General features: G+C 47.5%; 1 protein-coding gene across 3 annotated transcripts in view; it reads left to right on the top strand.

The window, feature by feature from the left end:
• BRINP2 (BMP/retinoic acid inducible neural specific 2) overlaps positions 1 to 22,130 on the top strand; it is a 55,939-nt gene that overhangs the window by 27,195 nt on the left and 6,614 nt on the right. For 2 of the 3 annotated variants that reach the window (XM_019530887.1, XM_019530888.1), the window contains exons 2-5: positions 1,728 to 2,084; positions 16,273 to 16,463; positions 18,246 to 18,442; positions 20,853 to 20,958. In XM_019530887.1, coding sequence (XP_019386432.1) covers positions 1,804 to 2,084; positions 16,273 to 16,463; positions 18,246 to 18,442; positions 20,853 to 20,958 — 775 coding nt within the window. In that variant the 5' untranslated portion in view covers positions 1,728 to 1,803. The remainder of the gene's footprint in view (positions 1 to 1,727; positions 2,085 to 16,272; positions 16,464 to 18,245; positions 18,443 to 20,852; positions 20,959 to 22,130) is intronic. The other variant, XM_019530890.1, reaches the window with a different exon arrangement.

Genomic DNA, 22,130 nt, shown 5'->3' on the forward strand with positions numbered 1-22,130 from the left:
ACCAAGCAAAATATCCTCCCTTCAACTGCTGTGTGCCAGGGTAGTCAACATTAGTGGAGGACCAAGGAGGAAGTCAAACATAGGCAAGATGGGACACCACAAGAGCACACAGAGGAAAGAGATTTGCTTTATACTTCCAAAACACAAGAGAATTATTGATTCTTAAAGTTTACAGAGAAGTGAAATGCATTACAGCTTCTTTCTCCCATTGCCTTACTTTTCTGGAGACAGCAGGGCACCTACAGATAGTAGGCCAGCAGCCTTCTAGCACCCAAAGCTTAGTTACCTCCAGCATCTTCTCTCTAGATCCTGACTCATGCCCAACCAGGGGCATCCTCCTGTTGATACCAAACAGCACCATGCTTTTGTCTGCCAGGCCAGGACAGTGTGTCCAGTACAGAGGGGGTGGGAAGGGAAAGAAATCATTCTGACAAAAGGTGGCATTTGACTATTTAGTGCATCACCATCTACAGCCAAAGTCTTTAGTGACATTTCCCCATTAATTCTTACCTCAGGCAAGTCCAAAGGTTACTCAGAAGGCTGTGACCAGCTGCCCTGGAACACAGTACTGTGGTCATGCTGGTGGTTGGTAGCAGCAGGTGCTACTGCTAGCCTTTAACCACTCAACTACTACCACCCTTTCTCCCCCTGCAATAGGCTGGATGTAGTTTATATAGGCCCTGGGCTCCTCCCATTCCCAGAATCCTCCAAGAGGATTGGCTAATTAGAGACAACTGTTTGGCTTATTCCATCCAGGTAACAGCATATTTTGGCAGAGGGCCGTAGAGCCCTAGTGCCAGCCGTGCATGATTTGGAATAGAATGATATGAAAGAAAAGCAACCCCGAGCAGGTAGCCCTGTCTCACTGTAGGCTTACCTCCTAAATCCATGGAGACCAATGAAACGGACCCAAGAGGTCATATTGCAAAAATGTTTTACAGAGGACTTGGCAAAGAATTCCCTTTGGCCCATCTATGAAGGCTGCCAAAGAGAAAGAGATTGGATGAGAAGAGCAGACGTGTCCCAAGCATATTGCTAACATTTTGCTAAATACCAGAGCTGTTAGAGACCTGACTGACTCTGAAGAGGAAAGTCACCCTGATATCCCCTTGGAATCCATAGAAGTTATATTACATTTTGCAAGTCTATTCCCAACTCCGATGAATTCCCCTGTGTGCTGGAGCCCTGCCTGCTCTCCCTTTAGTTGTATCTCCATCACCATCACATCCCTGAGACTAATGACTTAGCTGTTTCAGAACCATGTCAGACGATGACATGGAGATGAAACTCTTCAGGATCATAGGAGCTACCTAGATTAAAACTGAGGTACATAGATTGGAAGAAAACCTGTTTTGACATAGGCCTCATGCTCTATCTGTCGTGTTAAGAAGGCTTCAGTCTCCACTCTCTTTTAACCCAATTTGGTTCACTAGTGCCAAATACTTTTAAAAGAACAAAGTTAAAAGCAGAACAAGCAGCCATGGTGTGTTATTATTAAATGGTATCAGCTCCACATTCTCTCAGCCCCTGGTCTATATTTCAAGAGTGTCCAGCATAACATTATCCATCCATCCAATCTGTCATGCATTTCTAGATCATCCACCATAATACCACCCATCCACCCATGCATTTCTCTAGTATCCATCCTCATGGTATGCAGAATGCAGGTAGTTTCTGTACAGGTTGGCCTATCTAACCAGTTCCCCCTTACTGACCTATTGTTGCAGAATAGGAGGTCCTGAAGGAGTGCTGACGGTGGAGAGAGTAGCGAGAGAATGAAGAAGCCAACTGCATGGGAGAAGCATGAGGTGGCAGCGTGGCACTCGGTTTAATGGGCTGTGGCTGATGGTTCCATGGGCGTTATCACTACTGGCCCTGAGTCTGTGGTGCTGGGGGTTTGCCAGCACTGCCACTGCCACCGCTGTTGGCCCAGCACTGGACCAGCATGCCTCTGCCGCCTCCTCCAGCCAGGCGCCTCTGGACTGGCTGCTCACCGACCGGGGACCCTTCCACCGAGCTCAGGACTACGTCGACTTCATGGAGCGCTATCGGCAGGGATTCACCACCAGGTACAGGATCTACAGGTGAGAGGCAGAGCAAGTGTTTGTTTCCTACCAGTCCATTTCTTTACTTGGACAGGAGAGAAGGGGACAGAGGTGATTGGAACAGCAAGTGGGGTGGAGTGGGCTTGCTGCCACCCTCTGAAATTCCTCCCTTTCCACCTCAAGCAGAGGGTCAGTTAAAAGACTATTCAGCTCTCAATTCCCTTGTAATCTTTGCATGAGGCAAACTGGGGAACTGCTATGGGACACTGCCCTGGCTCTCAGGTGTCACAATCCCAGCTGGTATTGCATTTCTCAGTATTAGTGCTTAGTACCAGCACTCACCCAAGAGAATAAATGAATGAAGGCAAAACTGTATTTGTGAATGACATGCTTACATCTGAGAGGGAACCTGCTGTTTAAATATAAAGGATTGAATTCATTGAAGCCAGGCCTGAATTTTGCCCAAAGAGTTGAAAGCAAATACAACCAACCCTTGTTAACCCTCCCTGCATTACTCTGCCAAACCATAAGTAAATTTTACCCAATAGAGAGGTGGAATAAAAGACTGAACTTTCATTGTCTAAATAAATGAATACAGGCTGTTTTGTGATGCTAGCTCCCTGCTTCGCATTTTTTAATATATTGCATTTGATCTTTTATTAATTGATTCATGAACTCTGGCAACCCACAAAGACCATCATAGCTGTATGTTAGATTGCAAGCTGAGTTGCTTAGACCACACGTTGTTGTTTATCTCAGATATAACCGTAGTGCCCTGGAACCCGTGTCCTGGACTAGTCATGAACCCCATTGCACTAGGCCATTACAAACACAGAACAAAAAGATGATCTCTACTCCAAAGAGTTTACAGTCTCAGTTAAGACCTGGATTCCAGATCGGCCTTTTAAGTTCTACTGTGATAGAAGTTAATAATACATAAAATAATAATGGTGGCCATTGGTTAAAGAAAAGGTTTGTTAAACCAGCCTAACCCAGCTCCATTAGTTTATTGGTTGTAACAATTAGGAACATAATCAAACATCAGTGACAAAGGTATTCCAATCTGTTGAATGGCTATAGCAGTTCATGGAGCAAGCTAGTCACACTTACCTAACATCTTAATAAATTTAGCCTGCTTGTTCACAATGCATTAATCAGTGGGATACTTCATATGTCATCAGTCCTTTACAGCATTTGTCATACATTTGTGAGCATTATGCAAACCAGCTTTTGCCCCTTCCAGATCTGGTTTTGAATAAAGGATTTCAGAAACTCAATATGTTGGACAGCATTCTGTTCTCACCAGTTTCTGGCAGGTAAGATAAGTGTGCTGAACATCAACATGTTCATCCATGTAACCCCATCTTTTTTTATTTGTATTTTCCTTGGCACAAAGGAGTGTCATTCTTTGGGGTCAACCTAGCATAGCTAAAAACACGATGGGAATTTGATTGATCTTCCATTCCTTTGTACTGCTTAGAAGCAGACCCCCTCAACCAGAGAGCATGTGAGGAATGGGGAAAAGTTGGAGGTTTGAGAGAAACAGTAGATGGAGTAAAGTGTAATACCCAGCTGCTATATGAACCATAGCCAGCTGGTGCAGTTTAGAGCAGTTTGGGGCTGCTCTAAACTGCTTTGAGACAAGGGCATAGACTGAGGAACAGTCAGCTGGCTGTGCTGGTGCCCTAACAGCCTTATCTCTCTGGTGCGCCAGCCCAGTAAGTGCAAATCAGTGAGACTGTAGTGCAATTCCCCTTCCCAGTTAGCATAGAGATAATCCCAGGGCAGCAGCAGGATGATTTTTGATGAGTAAAAGGCTGGCACAGCAGGAATCTGGAGCTCAGGACACAAGCAGGTGAAAGCAAAGCTAAATATGATTGGAAAAAAAATAGAGGACAAATGCCAGGCAGGCAAATAACTCCCTGATGCCTTTGAAACTTGCTGTGATTTCACAGTGAGCTTGGAAAATCATTCTATTTATAGGCCATCGTGCTTGTGAATGTAGAGCAAATAAAGGGGGGAAAAAAGGTTCTTCTCCCAGAGCTGGCCTGTGGAGCGCAGTTTCACAGGAATAGGTCAAACAGCGTGACTAGGTTTGATAAAGGGCTGGATAATTTAATGTCCAGCAGTAACATTTGTAGCTATAATAATATCTCTTTGCATTTCTGTAGCTTGGCCTTGTGAGCACTCAGCCAATCTTGGAGCGTGGCCATTTCAGCCCCCTGTGCAGTAATGGGCCAGGTGCTGTGCTTTGCTTAGTGACTTGTGTTGGGGGGAACAACATGGAGCTGTAGCACCCTAGGGAAGGGCATGTGCCTCAGGAAGGTACAAACCAGCCCAGCTTGGGATTGAAACCTGGGCTTTACAACAGGACAAGTATGATATTCTACTAGGTAGCCTGAGGCCCTCATTTGCAGCTATAGTAGACCCATTAACCATACCTGTGGAGCAACCATTGAGGAGGGATGGGGGCAGAGTGCCACATTGTCCCAGAGGGGTATCCTGCCCCATCTTTTGGAATGGTGTACCTTACTGTTCTCCACAAAGAGCCCACCCACCTCTATTGACCACTATGGAGGAGAAGTAGAGCTATGGTTTCCCCTTCATTGCCCTCATGGGCAATTGGCAAAAACAGTCTTTGCATGGTCCTGAGAGCAATGTCTGCCATGGGAGACACAAGACAGGCAGGGGTGGATTCAGAGAGGGTGCAGTCATATCCCTCTTTTGGACCACACTGGAGGAATAGCAGATGGAGACTTTTTTAAGACCTTGAAGCAAGTAAGAATCCATGCCCCCTTTCCCTCTCTGCTCCATGGTCTCTCTCTCCTCTCCCATTCCCCACCTCCGTTGTCTGCTGCTCCTGCTCTCTCTGACTGCCCTGGTGGCAGGGACCTCCAGAACCACTCCTGCCCCAGTCCAATCAGGCTGAACCAGGGACAACGGCAGTGGCAGGCCAAAAAAAAGAAAACAAAAGAAAAAAATGCCTGCAAGGATCACAAAAAGGATTTGGAGGGGAGAGGGAGATAATACGAATATTTGAAAGCAATTACCATCTTGCTCTCTGCTTCAGGAAGACAGCTTTTGTCCACTGCTGATATTCATTGCACTAATCCAGGTCATTGGTGGGTGGAGTGAAGCAGGGGAAGGACCTATTTGCCAGAAGCTGTGTACCAAGGACAAGGGCACAGGCCTCAGGAGGCTGATGGGACCGATCACTTGTAACACGTGAAGCAAATACATATGGTGCATCTGGCTGGTCACCTGGCTTGACAGCTCATCTGAATACCCTGTGGGCACAGGGCATGGGTAATCTATTGCACATGGGAACATCAACAGATCTGTATATTGTTTCCTTAAGTACCCAGGCTTTAGTGTGCTCTTTGCATGTTGCTGGGTTCTCCGCACTGGAGTGAATTTCCCTTGGGATACTTACATAGCAGTTCTGGTGAAGTTCCTCTTTTTCTGTCCTTTCACCTGCTCCTTTGCCTGGTGGTCTAGCTGTATGGATAGGTGCGCTAGGGGGTACCTGGGCAAGCAGAGGGCAAACTTGCCTCCACCTGCCACAGCCTCAGATGGGCCATAGTGACTCATGATCTAAAATCATTAGCACCTGGTATCAGTGTCAAGGGCTGTGTGTAAGAACCCCAGTGAGCCTCTTGTTGGTTGTATTGCTGCCCTGTGCCATAGCTCATCTTCTGGAGGGTCAACCTGATATTTTCTACCCAGGATTGTTGGAGATTTTCCTAGTCCCTTCCAGATCTCTCTATTCTTTTCCCATTCTGCACCTCCTCCCTTTCTCGTGCTTTGTACAGAGGTTAACACAGCTATTGCTAGGATGCATTGGTCTATATATATCTTTGGTGCAGCACCTGCAACCCCCATAAGTCCTAGAACCTAGCATGCAAGCTACACTCCCACACTGGGTCCCCAGCTCAGTTATTGCCAGTGGTACTGGCCAGTCTGGCAGCATGCATTTCCCTTAGTGCTAATGTTATCACTTTCTCAAATCAGAGCAACATTGAAGAAGAACAAACAGGGTAGGTGATTCTCAGCTGAGCAGCTGATTATCAAGATGGAGGACTCATCTGTACATGAACCAGAGGAGGGCTGAATTATATAGATGACCATAGGTTAAAGGTCCTGCCAGGTCAACTTAGCTCTTCATCCCTTTTTCACAGCCACATTGGCTAATGCTCATAATGAGCAACTGTTTAGGGAAAGGTCTTGTATAGTGAAGTTTTGCTCTCTCTGCATAGAGGATAACAGGACTGACTTTCCATCGGCAAGAAGCGCAGAACTGTGATCTCACTCTGCGTACCCAGTTACTATGATGAAGAACACAGACTGAGTCTACATGCACAAAACACACTAGATATCAAACTGGCCTTTGGCATCTGAGCAGACCCATTTCAGATATACAAGTCCAGTATGGTCAAGTGTTCGGAGATCGTGAGTCAGCTCCACCAAAATCATAATACTGATCTACAAACCAGGACATCTTTAATGATCACAACTATTGGATACTGTCCATTGACAATTGGTTCTTGCATATTTAAAATATGGATTTTTAGGGTTTTGTTTGCAACTAAAAAAGCTCTAAACACTGATTGTTTAAAAAAATGAGCTTCTTATCCAATAACATGACAGCAGGGGCTGAAGAATGCTGAGCATCCTGTGAATTGTGCTGACAGCTCTCTACTTCTGTTCACACCAGGAGTACTTGCACGCACCCCAGTCCTCACAGGATTGAGTCCATAATGCATAACAGGCACTGAGGTCTCTTAAGATAGGAAAGTGTGATGTTATAGATAAGGCTGGTAGCAACACGTGTTATAGAGATGGCTTGGCCTAGTTTCCAACTGATGACAACTTTGTCAGCTTTGACTACTTGGGATGACATTTTTGGTGTGAACACTGGGAATCATAAAGAGAGAGATTGGGATCTGACAGAGATGACAAATATCATAGAATCATAGAAGTCGGGTCGAAGGGACCTTGTAGATCTTCAAGTCCGACCCCCTTCCTGGGCAGGAGAAAAACTGGACTCAAATGAGTCCAGCCAGGTAGGCATCAAGCCTCTTCTTAAAGATCCCCAAGGTAGGAACCAGCACCACTTCCCTAGGAAGTTGGTTCCAGCTCCTAGCCGCCCTAACTGTGAAGTAGTTCTTGCGGATGTCTAATCTAAACCTACTCTCCAATAACTTGTGTCCATGATTCCTTGTTATGCCAGGGGGCGCGAGGGAAAACGGTGTCTCCCCTAAACCCTTCTGGTCCCCCCTAGTGAGTTTATAGACGGTCACCAGGTCCCCCCTCAGCCTTCTCTTGTGCAGGCTGAACAGGTTTAGGTTCTACAGTCTTTCATTGTAGGGTCTGCCCTGTCGTCCCCGGATCATGAGGGTGGCCCTCCTCTGGACCCTCTCAATGTTGTCCACATCCCTCCTGAAGTGGGGCGCACAGAACTGGACTCAGTACTCCAGCTGTGGCCTGACCAGTGTCGCATAGAGGGGGAGGATCACCTCCCTGGCTCTACTTGAGATGTACCTGTGGATGCACGACAAGGTCCGGTTAGCCCTGCCAACCGTGACCTCGCATTGTCAGCCCATGTTCATCTTGGAGTCAATAATGACTCCAAGATCCCTTTCTGCCTCCATGCTCTCAAGAAGGGAGTTTCCCATTCTATAAGTGTGCTGCTGGTTTCTACTGCCCAAGTGCAGCACCCTGCACTTGTCAGTATTGAAATGCATCCTGTTTATGTTAGCCCACTCCTGTAACCTATCCAGATCTTGCTGCAATCTTTCCCTCCCTACTAGCATACTCACCTCACCCCAAATTTTGGTATCATCAGTGAATTTAAACAGGTTGCTTTTCACCCCATCGTCCAAATCGCTGATGAAGAAATTGAACAGCGCAGGCCCCAGAACCGAGCCCTGGGGGACTCCACTGCCCACTTCCCCCCAGGTCGAATATGACCTGTCCACCACCACCCTCTGAGTACGACCCTGCAGCCAATATGCAATCCATCTGACTGTGTAGGCATCAGTGCCACAGTTGCATAGTTTTTTAATGAGGATGGGGTGGGAGACGGTGTCAAAGGCCCTGCTGAAGTCTAGAAAGACTACGTCCATGGTGACACCTGCATCCATTGCCTTTGTGACCTGATTATGAAAGGCAATCAGGTTGGTCTGACATGACCTGCCCCTAATGAAACCATGCTGGTTGCCCTTGAGCATCATCCCTGAAGCCGGCCCATCAGCCCATCAGACTGACAGGCCTATAGTTGCCCGGGTCCTCTCTCTTCCCTTTTTTGAAGATGGGGACCACGTTAGCTATCATCTGGCACCTGGCCCGAGCACCACGAGCGCTCATAAAGCCGTGCCAAGGGCCCTGCAATAACCCCAGCTAGCTCCCTCAGCACCCTGGGGTGGAGAGCATCTGGACCCGCTGACTTGAGCACGTCCAGCCCCTCCAGAAGCTCTCTAACCCGGTCTTCCCCAACCTGAGGTCTAGAGGCATTCCCCTCGAGTCCGTCTTGCATCACAGCGGGGAAGTCCCGGTCCCTGCACAAGAAAATGGAGGTGAAGAATTGGTTAAAGAGGTCCGCTTTCTCCTCTGGCGCAACCACCAGATTGCCTGGCATATTTTGCAGGGGCCCCACATTACCCGGTGCCTTCTTCATCCTCCCTAAATATTTGAAAAAGGACTTTTTATTATCCTTGATCTCGGACGCTAGTCCTAGCTCTATGTCCGCCTTAGCTTTCCTGACAGCCCCCCTACAGGCCCGAGCAGAGGAGATATACTCCTCTTTGGAGATAGCACCCCACTTCCACTGGGTGTACACCGCCTTTTTGGCAATCAGGCATTCCCAGATGCCCTGTGTGGGTGGAGTGGTCAAGGTGAAGAGTTACAAGTGGTAAATTCAGATCAGCAAGGCTAGGAGGTATGGAATAGGGGTGGGAACTAGCACTGGGATGAGGAGTATGGAGGTGTGAGATTAGGATTTCTATCCCTCTTGGATGAAAAGCCTGAGCATGGGAGACTGGGACTAACAAACAGGGAAGAACGGACCTGTGAGGAGGAATGAGTGGTGAGACAAAGACAAGACTGGGACAGGTTGGAGGGGACTGAAAAGAAGTAGTCAAGGTTGGTGAGAATGGGAGGAAAAGTTTCTACCCACTAGAACACATTCCCCTCCAGAGCCTTGGAATAGACCCCCCATATCTTTCATCTACAAAGAAACCTACCAACAAAATGTCTTGACCTTCTCTAGGACTGATGCCCATAGTGGATGATAACCTATTCCTGCTGCGCTAGTTACTTGGTGAGCTCAAGTGGTAGAAGGCTCTGGCACGGATCTAAAAGTTCTAACCTTGCTGATGACCTGTGAGGATTCACTAGGTGGAATGGCTGGACTGGGGATGGGTTCAAGTTACTTTTTATTAACACTGAGCAATCACACACAAAATCCCCCTGTTTAAGTTGCAAAGTCAATCACTCAAAAGTGAGGAAATGCTAGCATTTGTGTTGCCAGTGCAACTTTGATTTGGGCCCCTTGTGTACGTGCATTATAGTACAGTCTTTAATTACACGATCACAATTGTTTATTTTTCTTCCACAGGACACCTGTCTCCCTCAATGAGCAGGATGGATGGGGCTCACTCAACGAGCGCCATCCAACATTGTGTTTCCTCCTCATTGTTCACACATGGCACTAGGCCTTATTTACTGCACACTGTTCAAACCTCCTTCTGAAAACAGGATTATTAATTTCCTCATGGGTTTTTCTACAGCGATCATCACTATTGTAAATGAGTGCTTCATGAAAATTAATGGATTTATTTTCGCAACAATTCTGGGAGATGAGGCATGAAGAGAATAAGGTCAAAAGTGTCCACTAATTCCTGGTGCCCAATTTGAAGCACCTGACACCTGATTTTTTCAGAGTATTGAGCATTATATGATACATATTCAAAGCACATCTTCCTTTACCTTTATCTGCTGCTGCAAGGGCCTGGCATTTCTGCTCACTAGACCCCTGCAGCTCAGGTTGGGCACCCAGAATTGAGAAACGCACAGCAACCACCTGGGAAAAGTTGGTTTAGGTGACTTGCCTGGCATCACAGAAAACCTCAATGGCTGAGTCAGGGATAATTACTAGTTCTCTAGGACCAGATTAAACTTCCTTAATCATGAGATCCATTGGTTATCTTGCTACAGCCTCTGTCTCCTTCACACAGACCTTCCATCTTCTGCAACAAATAAGGTTGAGATCCAACATATTCTTCTACTATACAACCCTGATCCCTCCCCAGAGTACAGCCCATCCTGTGCAGTGAATGAGGTAGAGGTCATATGGAAAATATAGTATGCCATCATAAAATTACAGCCCACATCACAAGGTGGGGAAATGATGACTGCACAGGCAACAAACTCTGGCATCATCTAACCCTCAGGTGATTGACTTTGTAACCTTAATATTGCTCTTTTAATGCAGACCTTTTGTGAGGAATAAATCATTATTAACAACAACAACAAATATGTTTTATTGGTGTTGTTGTAGTAGTGCCTAAAGCCTCCATTACAGACCTGGAACCTTTTCTGATGGATACTGTTACAATGTGTTATATGTAGTTTATTATCTATAAGGAAACCTCATAATAGAGCTAATCACCATTTTAAACAATTTGTTTCACTGAAAAATAGGTTTTCACCCCAAAAATGATAATTTTTTTTTAAATATTCCTTTTTTTCTCACCATTTTTAATGGCAAATGAAAAAGAGGGAAAGGGAAGAGGAAGAGACAGACAGAATGGGGAAAAATAAAGGAAACCCCCCCAAAAAATCTGTTTGCAACTGTTCATAAACTATTTTGAATAAATGAGACAATTGTCAAGAACTTCAGAACAAAAATTATGTACAACATTTCAAAAGAGTTCATAAAAAACCTTGACCATTTTGCAACCAATTCTGGTACAAGTCTTTCATGTACAGAACACAAAGATGTAAGTTAAACCGGAACTTAGGTCAGCTGTACATGGGCAGACTTGCACTAGAAGTGATTGCAGTTCCAGTTAGATTAGGCTGAGGACACCAGTTGCTTGATTAATAGCACCCTAGCCTTTTAACTTCTTGGGTATGCAGACTGAGCATGAATGATGAGAATAAATCCAGTGGTCTTAGATTAGACTTTCATCCACATCAAACTCCTCTTGGCTCACTATCCTCTCCTCCCACACACACACACAATTTGATGCATGAGTTTCAAGCCAGCAAAAAACTGGGCCTGGAATAGCAGGAGGTGCTGTAGGTCACGTTGGAGAATCTCTGGCACAGCTCTGTGCGTGGGAACTTGGCTTGCCCACACTCTGCCTTGCTCTAATCAGTGCTGTCAGCTTCTCACTTTAATGAGCAGCAGAATCCACCTAATTGTCCTTAGAAAAATATATATCTCTTGTGCAAAACCCTTAACAGCCAGGGAGTTAGGTTTGAAAGACTGAGAAAGGTAAGGCTTCTTCAAGGCCCTTTTTGACAACAAACAAGGCAGCTGATGCCCAGGCTGTGATCAGTGTGTTGTTATGATGTTTAATGTCTCCAAAGGACTGATTTTTTCCCTCTCTCTTTCTTACACGCTGATGCTTTTCTGTTATGGGACCCAGAGATCTCTGGAGAAAAAGCTGGTGACGGAGGTGGGACAGGAAGAGACACCCCGTAGGGAATAAGGCAACCTTTGTGTCTCTGATCCTCCGAGACACACAATCTGTTAGCAACCCTTTGGATTTGTTTTGGTAACAGGGCGGGTAAGCTCAGGCTAAGTTAATTTACTTCTATCTGATAGAGCTGCATGTATGCAATAACCCTTGTGAAATGGGATTGCTTGGCATCAGGGTTTTGCGTGCTGCTGCTTTTAGTTCTGGAGACCAGAGTTCAAGTCTCTTGTCGGTCCCAAGTGAATGGAGTGTGGGGGGGTGTTGTCAGGTGTATGCTTAGCTGGCACATGGCTAGGCATGCCAGGCCTCGGCAGAGCTGTGTCAGAGCTAGAAGGACAGCATGTGACAATGGCAAAGGTGTTCGAAGGGCCCAGAGCTTGCAATATCAGGGAATGGAGAGGGCTGGTCTGAATTGCTAGGTGAGAACAGGGTAATGCTGTGGTTCACAGGAGGTGAAAGACCAGGGTTACAGGGCATTGGAGAGCTGTGGAGGGAACCCAGCTCATGGTCCCTGGTGGTGGGAGGGCCAGCTAACCTGAACCATGGACCAAAACAAGTGTCTTCTAAGATATTTAAGCAGGGTAGACACCCATAACCATTGAGCAAAGCACAAGGCAGAGATTTCAGAGGGATACTTCTCCCAGATCAAGGGGAGACAAGGCTGCTGCTGAGATCTGTGCCACCATGCTGGCAGCTGGAGGGGATGGATGGGGGAGGTAGTGAAGCTGGCCAAGCTGAGCCTTGTTCCACCAACACCTGCTTCTTTTTATGTGTTCCCCCAGCTCATAACCTGGACCTACTGGCCTTCCTCCCTTAGCCCCTGCATAGCTTCTTCTTCTCTGCCATTCTCCATCTGGGCACAAAAGTCCCTCCCTCTGCCCCCAAACATATCAGCCCTTTGCGGTCTACTCAAACCATGACACCTGCCAGAGTTGGGTCCAGAGCCTAAAGGACATGACAGAAAGTGGTGAAGGAGAGCACAAAGCTAGCAGTTTGGGTCTTCTTTCTCTGCCCAGGTGTGGGATGGGAATCCCTGGGCCAGAATGATTGTCGGAAAAAGAGAAAGAGAGGGCAACCACGCTTGGCTGCTCAGGGCTCTGCAGCCTCACAGCTGCACTCCAACTGCTTGTCTGCTCTCTGGTATTTCTGTTCCATTTCACATTTAGCCTATTTAAAAAACTACTCAGGGGGCCATCTCAGAGCCCTAAGACACCACTGGAGCAAAGTCAGCTATACTGGCTAGCCATCACCCCCATGCTTCCTTCCATCTTTCCCAATCACCCTTAATTAAACTGCCTGAAAGGCGCAGCCTGATTTTAATTAGAATGAAATTGTGAAGATTAGAAGGAAATTGGCCGATCATTGTTTATGGGGCTGTTGTTTGAGAACACAGCAGGCTGGTAAATTGCCTCCATGCCGGGTTTGCAGTGATTGCAGACAGTGCCAGGGCTGTGGGAGCCCTGCTAGGCAGGGTCTTGGCACAGACTGGATGACACATTTTGCAGCTGCAGATGTTAAGATGTTACTTAAAAAATTACGAAATGCCAGCACATGCTGCCAGCGTCCTTTTCCTTGGTAGTGTCCATCAGTACAGAGATGGCTCATAAGGCAAAGGCAGCTTAAATGCCAGTTCACCAGGAAGACTTTTTACAGGGCCACAAGTGAACAGGAATGATGACCTGCAGTGGTCTGTGATTCAGGACACCTGAGTTCAAGTATTGGCTCAGCCACAGACTGCCTGAGTGACCTTGGGCCTGTCACAATTTTATTCAGTTCTTCCTATGTAATAAAAGAGAGAGAGATGAAACTACTGCTGCTCACTGTTCAGGCTGTAGTTTTGTACTCCCTCCACTCCCAAAATCCCCACCTACAAGAGGTGACATGGTCCCTCATACTGGTGGTGACAGCACAAGATAGGGCCCACCCTGCCACAGCACTCCTGCCACAGTGCCATGCAGTGATAGCCTCAAATGTAACAGCTCCCTACAGTTGGGGGATCCTGTGCTATTAGGATGTGCATGCTTGGGAAGAGCATGGCTTCAAACCCTGCTTGTGTAGTCCCCAAGCCAGTTTGTGATTGGACACAGCAGAAACTTGCTGTATCCTTTAGGGCCAGACTCTTCATTCAAGTCAAAGAGAGTTTTACCCTTGATTTCACTGGGAACAGGGGCAAATGCCGCTTACATGGCTGTGATCTGATGGCATAACACTGTATACAAGGAATACATGCAGTGACACTATATATTTAAAAGGGTAATAACACTCCAATACTTACACCTCAGTCCCCTTAGCTCAGGCATTTGTAGAGAGTGGCGAGCAAATTAGCCTATTGTTTTGCCTGCAGGATACAAGAGCTGGTGATTTGAAATAGGCCTGAGCTCCAAACCTGCTAATCCTCACTAGGCTGTCTTTACATCAAATACTATTTGCATATTTAAAGCAGAGGACTGATTCTCCTTTTAGATCTGTGTAAATCAGCACTGTGATGGCACTATTATAAATGAGAAGAATTAGACCCCATAGGGTTTAATTTTCATATATAATCCAATGGCGGCATGACAATTACAAGTAATAAGTGTGTTTGATTAATTTATTATAGTCACACATGCCATTAACATGAAATAGCTTGTTATTATAAGTAACAGTTGTGGAAGGGCAGAAGTTTTTGCTTAGAACAGTGCAGGCCAACCTTTTTGGCAGGCATGCCACAAATTAGCCCCCCACCCTCTCCAAATGCTACCCTGATCCCCTTCCTTTGCCCAATCTGCTGCTCTGCTTTCTACTCACTACTCTGTGCTCCCTGCCTGATCTGCTCCTCTGTCTTCTGCTTCCTGCCCTATCTGGCACCGTATCCCCCATCCCCTCCCTGATTTGTCAGGTACCATACACAGAAACTGCCTATGCCACTTGTGGCACTCATGACATAAGCTGGCCACCTCTGGCTTAAAACTTCACCCTGAAGGTTTTAGTAAATCATATGGACTAATGGAGAGAGCCCTTCCACAGTTGTAAGAAGACCTGAATTCTCTTCATGGCTCTGCCACTGACCTACAGTGTATCCTTGGGCAGGACAATTCCCTTCCTGCCCTGCATTTTTCTAGTCCTTTAGACTGGATACAGGGACCTCTTTCACTGTGTGTCCGTACAGTCCCTATGACAACAGAGCCCTGATCTCCACTGCATCCCTTACGTGCTGTTATAATACTGATCCTGTCTTTGGGAACTCAGAAAACTGACTGAAGGCAGCAGAAGTCTTTTCAGTGACCTCACCAGGATTTGGATGAAGCTCTAGGTGGCCACCTAAAGGGGTTAGACTGTAGGAAAGGGGCAGTCTGGTGAACTCCAGCCCTCATAAATTCACACCTGTCTGATACAGGAGGAGCAAGCAAAAGCCGATAGTACAGGCATGTGCAAGCAATTTTTATCAGCTAATTTGTGCATGTGTGTCTGTGCTGTCCTCAGGCACAGGATCTGGGTTGTAACCCACAAGTATAGACATGTGTCTTAGCTGATACTTGTCTATGCACCAATCTATATAGCCATCCTTGAAAGTGCTCAGCCTGCTTGGAAAATATGCATAGTTAAATCTAGAGCTCCTGCTTTGGGACTCCCTAGCTGGCATGGGATTCCACTCCAGCTGTGGAAAGCTGGGCCACGCCGCAGCCTGGGCCTGGCTCTGCTGCCTACAAAGTTGTGGGCACTACAGAGGGGCAGTTGCAGGGAGCACTGTCATGGATACTCTGCTGCCATGGTACTATTCACTGATCAGCTCTTTGGTGACTGGATATCACTCTAAACATTTTATGGGTTAATGTCTGAGAAAATGGCAATGATGTCTGAGTGACATCTGCAGCTCCCATCTGTCCTCACTCAAACATACACAGACAGATGCACTTTACCTTTTGATCTGGACCTAGACATGTCTCCATTCTGGCCTGTTCTCTACGCTGTAAGGGCAGAGCAGTGGGTTGCCAGAGAGGCAATCTGGAGGAATGTTAACCTCTTGGATACAGTTTGACATCACAAGTTATGGAAGACATTACATGGATGCCAAATCCATCTTGTTCTCTGTTCTCAGGTACTATTGCTATACCCCTGGCCCAGTCCCTCCATATAAGACATTTCCAAGTCTCACATCAGAGTGCTGCAATGCTTCCCAGTGCTTATTTGATCTGGGAAGATAGCCACCAGCATACCTGCAGGACATAGCACAAAGGCCACTAGGCTTTTTTGCCTACATGTATGGAGGAAACCTGACTGAGTGATGTGGGTTGGAAGATGGGGAGGATGGTGAAGCAGTTACAGTGTGCCTAGATTCAGTTGCCAGCTCACTTCATCTTTCTGTGTCTAGAGGACGGAGGCCTCTAGTTACTACCTTCAGGTTCCCTAACAATGAAAAAATATGCAGTGACCACTGCATACAGTGCACCTAACTTCAGCCTTTCTCTGTAGTTTCCCACTCATCCCTCCCTCTCACCTGGCTCCTGGAGTTCACAGTTACTCTCCTTGGCTCCTTTCTGCAGAGAGTTTGCTCGTTGGAAGGTGAATAACCTGGTCTTGGAACGGAAGGATTTCTTCAGCCTGCCCCTGCCCCTGGCCCCAGAGTTCATCCGGAACATCCGCCTCCTGGGACGAAGGCCCAATCTGCAACAGATAACAGAAAACCTGATAAAAAAATACGGGACACATTTCCTGCTCTCAGCCACTCTAGGAGGTGAGTGCCTCATGTTCCCTCATCTGCTGACTTCTAGCTTCAGCTCCCTCCTGGGCTAGATCCTCAATGGGTGTTAGTTAGCACCGATGCCAATGGAGTTAACTCTACTTCCACCAGCTGGAGATCCTCATGTCCTCCAAACAGGAGACCATGGTGCCCTTTACATGTATTTTGTTATATTTGTGCTCATAGCAGCTCCAAGATGAAAGCAGGATATAAAGAGCTCTAGGAAAGCATATTGCTAGTGCAACTGCTCTTGAAATGGCAAAATTCTCCAAAGTGCCTAGTGAATTTGGGGGCCCAGCTGGAATACTCCTGGAAAGGACCATTTTTTCCAGAGGACAGGTGCTCTATGCTTACTGAAAAAAAACAGGTCCCCAGCATTGCTGAGAACTTCAGAAATTCTTAGCCACTATTTTCAGTGGGGACCCATGACTAGTGTTTAGCACAAAGGGACTTTTTTATTATAAATTAGCATCAGAAAATGGGAGGGAGAGCTTGAAAATAGCTGCATAGATCTGTTCAACATCTATGCGCAGCTCAGAGCTGGTAGCAATAGGTAGCCATAGGAGGACATTCAGCTAAATACAAGGGCAGCAGTATAGGGACTTATTACTGAGAGACTGTTGGGCTGGGAGTAGACAGGCATTTCCACTTTGCTTAGATTAATGCTTACAACTGGCCTGAGAGCTAGAGGTAGGAGAGCCTCGTCTGACTCCACAGCAGTTCCTCTGACCATGGGAGGCACAGTGTTGCCAGGCTCCCATAACAGTCCCATCCATATTGTTATCATCCTCAAGTGCTGGGTTGCTTGGTGTAGATCAGTGGTTCCCAACCTTTTTTGCTGCGACTCACTGCTGGGAGCGGAGTGTGGCAGCAGCAGTGGCCTGGGGGTCGGGGGAGTTCCCAGAACACAGCACGGCTCGTCCTTTGTGTGCAGTACCACTGGCATTGCCCCCTCAACCCTCATTTGGGTTGCAACCTGAGGTTGAGGACTGCTAGTGTAGATAATAGGCATGGGTCAAGGCTTAGGACCATGACAGGGACATGAAAAACATGCCTCCTGCTTAGAGAAGAGGTGAAACAGGTATTTATGCCCAAGCCTGTTGGTTTCTAGTCTGCAAATGGTGATGTTGGAACCAGGGTGGGAAAATATAATCAGTGATGGGTCTTTCCGATGAGAAGCAGGTTCTACAAACCCATCTTAGGCAAGGATCCCCAGCCAGAGGACTGGCCGGAGGGTTGTGGGGGGGCAGCTGTGAAGGTGAGAAGGTCTCCAACTCCTCTCCTCCACCTCAACTGTAACAGCATTTACAGCTGTGTTTCCTGGACATCCAAGGGTGGCTGAATCTCTTGACTGAGCACTGACTTGTTGCCTACTGGGTGGCAATGCCTATGAACTAGCTCAGAAGGGGCACAAGCAAATGGGTTGCTATTGTGCTGCTGGTGTCCTGGAGCTCAGCCTGTAGCATCTTATGGGAGCAACTGTAAGCCAGCTGGGGCTCTTTCTGATGTACCGTATCTCAGCACTGAGTGAGGTCCTTCTGGACAAGTTGCTCCCTCTTCTGCACACTGGTAAGAGGCTGGGGTGGAGGGATGCATCCAACCACCAACTGGTTGGATCTTTAGGCTGTTAGAGGTATAAGTGACTGTCTGATGGCCCTCCTGGAGAGACACCCTACCTCCCTCCCCACCCTGGCCATGGAGCAATGGAAGGTCACTGAAGGTGCAGGGAAGTGGAAGGCTCCAGTAGCAAACCATGCAGCTTGTGTACCTGTGCAGGAGAAGAGTCTCTGACCATTTTTGTGGACAAGCGCAAACTGAGCCGGAAGGCAGAAACAACTGGCACAGGAGGGGCCGGGAACAGTTCTGCTGTCTCCCTGGAGACTCTGCACCAGCTGGCTGCCTCCTACTTCATTGACCGGGAAAGCACACTGCGCAGGCTCCACCACATCCAGATAGCGACAGCAGCCATCAAGGTAATGCTGCTGATGGGGCCCTATAAGGGAACAACAGGGGAGTGGAGGGGTGAAGGGATCCCTGCCTGTCCTGATGGGGGACATGAAGGTCTGGACTTTGCTGTTGTTAAGAAGATGATGGTGGTGCTAAAGTGAAAGGAGTAAATCCCGTCCCCAGTGCAACAGTTTCTTGTTTCTACCAATTCTGGGGTACCAGATGCTGCACCAGTGCAGAGCCGTGCAACATTGTGCCCCTGAAGAATTTGCAATCTAAGTAGATAAGGCAGAGCATGGGAAGAGAAGCCCTCCCCTGCCAGTTTATTGACCCATAGGTTACTTAAGGCATGCCCCAACACTTCATTCTTTTGCCATGTCCTGCCACTGTTATGAAAGCTTTTCCCTGTGAGCTCTGCCAGCACAATGAAGTCCTCACCTGCAGAGTGGAGTTGGCTTCTCAGAGCGGGAAGAGTCTATGTCTGTGTGGCTGCAAACTGGAGCTTAAGCTGGGCAATCCTGAACTCAAGGCTGCATGCTGTAGGTCCAGAGGGATCACATGTGCCAAGTGGCTGGGTTCCTTCTAGCAGGCATTTACTGTGGTAGTACTGCCGCTTGCTGTGTTCATGCTCTTTCTCCTGGAAGTGTCATACCAGCTCCTGCTCAGACTGGATAAAAGCTGCCCTGGGCAAACTGTTTAGAGAGGACTTGGGTTTTGTCCTGCTTAGTTTGCTGCCTCTCCTTTTTCCCACACTGTGCAGAACCAGCCTGAGTTTCTCTCCAACCACTGATCAGCTCCTGACAATGTGGCTTAGTGCAGTGTGTTCAGATCTAGCCCATGAGCTGTGTCATGCAGCTCATGGATCTTTCCATGAGTCTGGAAATCTGGCAGTGGGAGAGGTGTGGCAGTGTTAATTGCTGCTCCCCTGCCTCCAAATTTCTGGACCCACAGGGAGCCCCTGCGTGTGGGGCAGATGGGCACATGGCCAGATCTGGCATTGGAGATTGGCCCAGCACATTGTTGGATTGCACCCAGCCCCATGCCTCTCATCCAGTCCATGGGGCCAGAAGGTTGAGCACCACTGGCTTAATGCATGATGGGAAATCAAGAGACCTGCAGCCTAGCCCCAGAGTGACTCTGAACAGTTCTCCATGCTCCATGTCTCCCCTCTGCAGAGTAGGGCTGTGATTTGTGATCTCAAGATGGAGAGCGCTTTATGAGTGCAGGTTGTTTTCACTGGTGCCATCGAAGTTCTCTTCCTGACTCTCAAACCTGCCACCTGGATGCTCTCTGAAGCCCTTCGTATTCATTTGATTCGGTTTATATTTAGTGTGTCTAATGAAAGTTAGGTAGCATAAAATAGGTGTGCCACAGACTACCAAGAGAGGGGAAGGGGCTTTACCAGTCTCTTCATCTCAGTATAATACACCTAACAGCAGCGTCCTACTAGCTACATGTTTAACACTCTCTGGATGCAGCATCCAGGGCAAATGATCACAGCCAGATGAAGCAACTACTCTCTCTGTGGTCTCCTCAACCAGCCTGGCAGTCAGAAAGCCAGCTCTCCAGCAATGAGAATCCCTGTAGGGAGGAGGGGAGAGTAAGCAGGGAGCTCGAGTGAGATTAATACATTTATGTTATTTATGGGAAATTGGACACGCTAATGAAGCTGAGTTTTGGGCTGGAGGCAGGCTGCTCTCTGTCAACAGGCCAATTAGCACACACTTATTTCCCCTCTCTCAAGGCGCTGCCCGTACTGTTCTCTGGCACAAGCCATCACTGGGGCTGGGCTGGTTCTCAGGAGGGAGCCATCCTCCCCCAGCACCACCACCCATCCGCTCTTCAACATCTAATCATCTGCTGGCCAGGATCATTCCAAGGTGCTAGATGCCAGTGATGGGGACATTGTTCCTCCCTGCTTCCTAGGGACATTGTTCCTCTGCTTCTTTTATCACTCACCGCATCTCTCTCATCCATTCACTTTCACCTTTTGCTCCCCCCATTGTATTCACCTGCCATGAGAATTTGAGCACCAGAGCTTTGGTATGACATGACACCTGGGGCAATTTCAGCCAGGGGCCTCTCTCCCAGCCTTGCTGGGGATAATCCTCTGTTGCACCTATACACCATATCTTTTCCATCCTTAACTACTCCTTGGCATTAAGCTTGCTGGGTTGGGAATTGACTGGCTGCCCAGCTTGTCCATGATCACATAGCTAAGACCCCCTTTACTCTTACAAGCAGGCCCAGTGACTTAGAGCTACTTCCATGTTTTAAAAGACTAGAGTCCTGAGAGGGCTGGGCTGGGAGAGTTACTACAGGCCAAGACTGAAGTATACAGCTCTACCAGCCTGCATCTTCAGTTGGAAGCACAAACCCTAACAGCTGAGATGTGCTACAGCATCACTGCCCTCATGGCACTTTGTTCTTATGTAGGTGACAGAAACCCGGACAGGGCCTCTTGGCTGCAGTAACTATGATAACCTGGATTCAGTCAGCTCTGTGCTTGTGCAAAGCCCTGAGAACAAAGTCCAGCTACTAGGTAAGTATGCCAGCTTTTTTCCTGTCGTTTTCCTTGCCCGGCCAAAGCCAGACCACCTACTAAAGCAAGATGGTGTAGCAGGTTATGGAGGAAGGCAGAGATAGTGAAGGCAATGGCAGAGAGAAGGGCTACTGAAGAAAGGAGAGAGGAAGGGACAGAAGCAGAGAGAGGAAGACAATATACTGATATATTAATTAGTTCAGACTGGCCTATTTACCAACCTTGCCCCATTTATACAGGGCATGCCCACAGTACTGCAGGAGACCACTGTAAGTAGGCACATATCTTTATTATATGTTCACAACACCTGCGTGAGCAGAGCACTGCTGCACCCAGTAGAGAGCCAGCTGGTCCTTACAGGGTTAGATGGGAATGTGCTTGAGGTGGCAGGAACAGTAATCTGTCAGGTGGGGCATGACTAAGTAGGGCAACAAGAGGCTGGGAAATGGGGAGGCAGGGAGAGCTAGATGTGATCTGGCCTTCCCTGTGCTTTCCCTCCCAGAAAACACCGGTTCCCCCCATGCCAACATTTCTTGGCTTTATATGCATTTAAATATGGCCACCGTTATTGGAGGCCATATTTAAATGCATATTTAAGACAAGAAAAAAAACAGAGCAGAGGAAGGGAGGTAAGGGGAGTTGGAGGGGGAGGTAGTGTGACTCGCCATATGTCCTTGGCTGCAGTAATGGGAGGAATGAAACTGCCAAGTGTCATTGTGTTTATGGGCCTCATACTCTCAGAGACCTGCACCTTGCAAATTGCTAGGGAGCGAGTACTGCACAGGAATGCAGTTAGTGTCTGTGAAAGCTCTAATGGAATTGGCCTCCTGTTAAGATATTATTGTCTGCATTATCAAATCAATAACCCTCAGAGGGGAGCTCTCATTACAGATGTACGCAGACTGTTTTGCCAGTGGCATGCTCGGGAAGCTACACAATACGGCTTCAGGAAGAAAAATGACCCGCTATTTCATATCCGCTCATCCTTTCCCTGCCCTTTATCTGGCAAGTTTGTGCGCCAGTAAATTCATGATGGGCCAACCCTGCAAGCACTGGGAGAATTAACCCAATTCCCCCCCCTGAGGATGCAGAGCTTGTACGGGTGTCTCTCAACCCACAATATTGGGGATTGAATGTCCCAGTAGAAGTACATGAGTAGGATGGGGACAACA

The sequence above is a fragment of the Crocodylus porosus genome, unplaced genomic scaffold (assembly GCF_001723895.1).
Source record: "Crocodylus porosus isolate Cpor-Errol unplaced genomic scaffold, CroPor_comp1, whole genome shotgun sequence".
Classification (NCBI taxonomy): Eukaryota; Metazoa; Chordata; order Crocodylia; family Crocodylidae; genus Crocodylus; species Crocodylus porosus.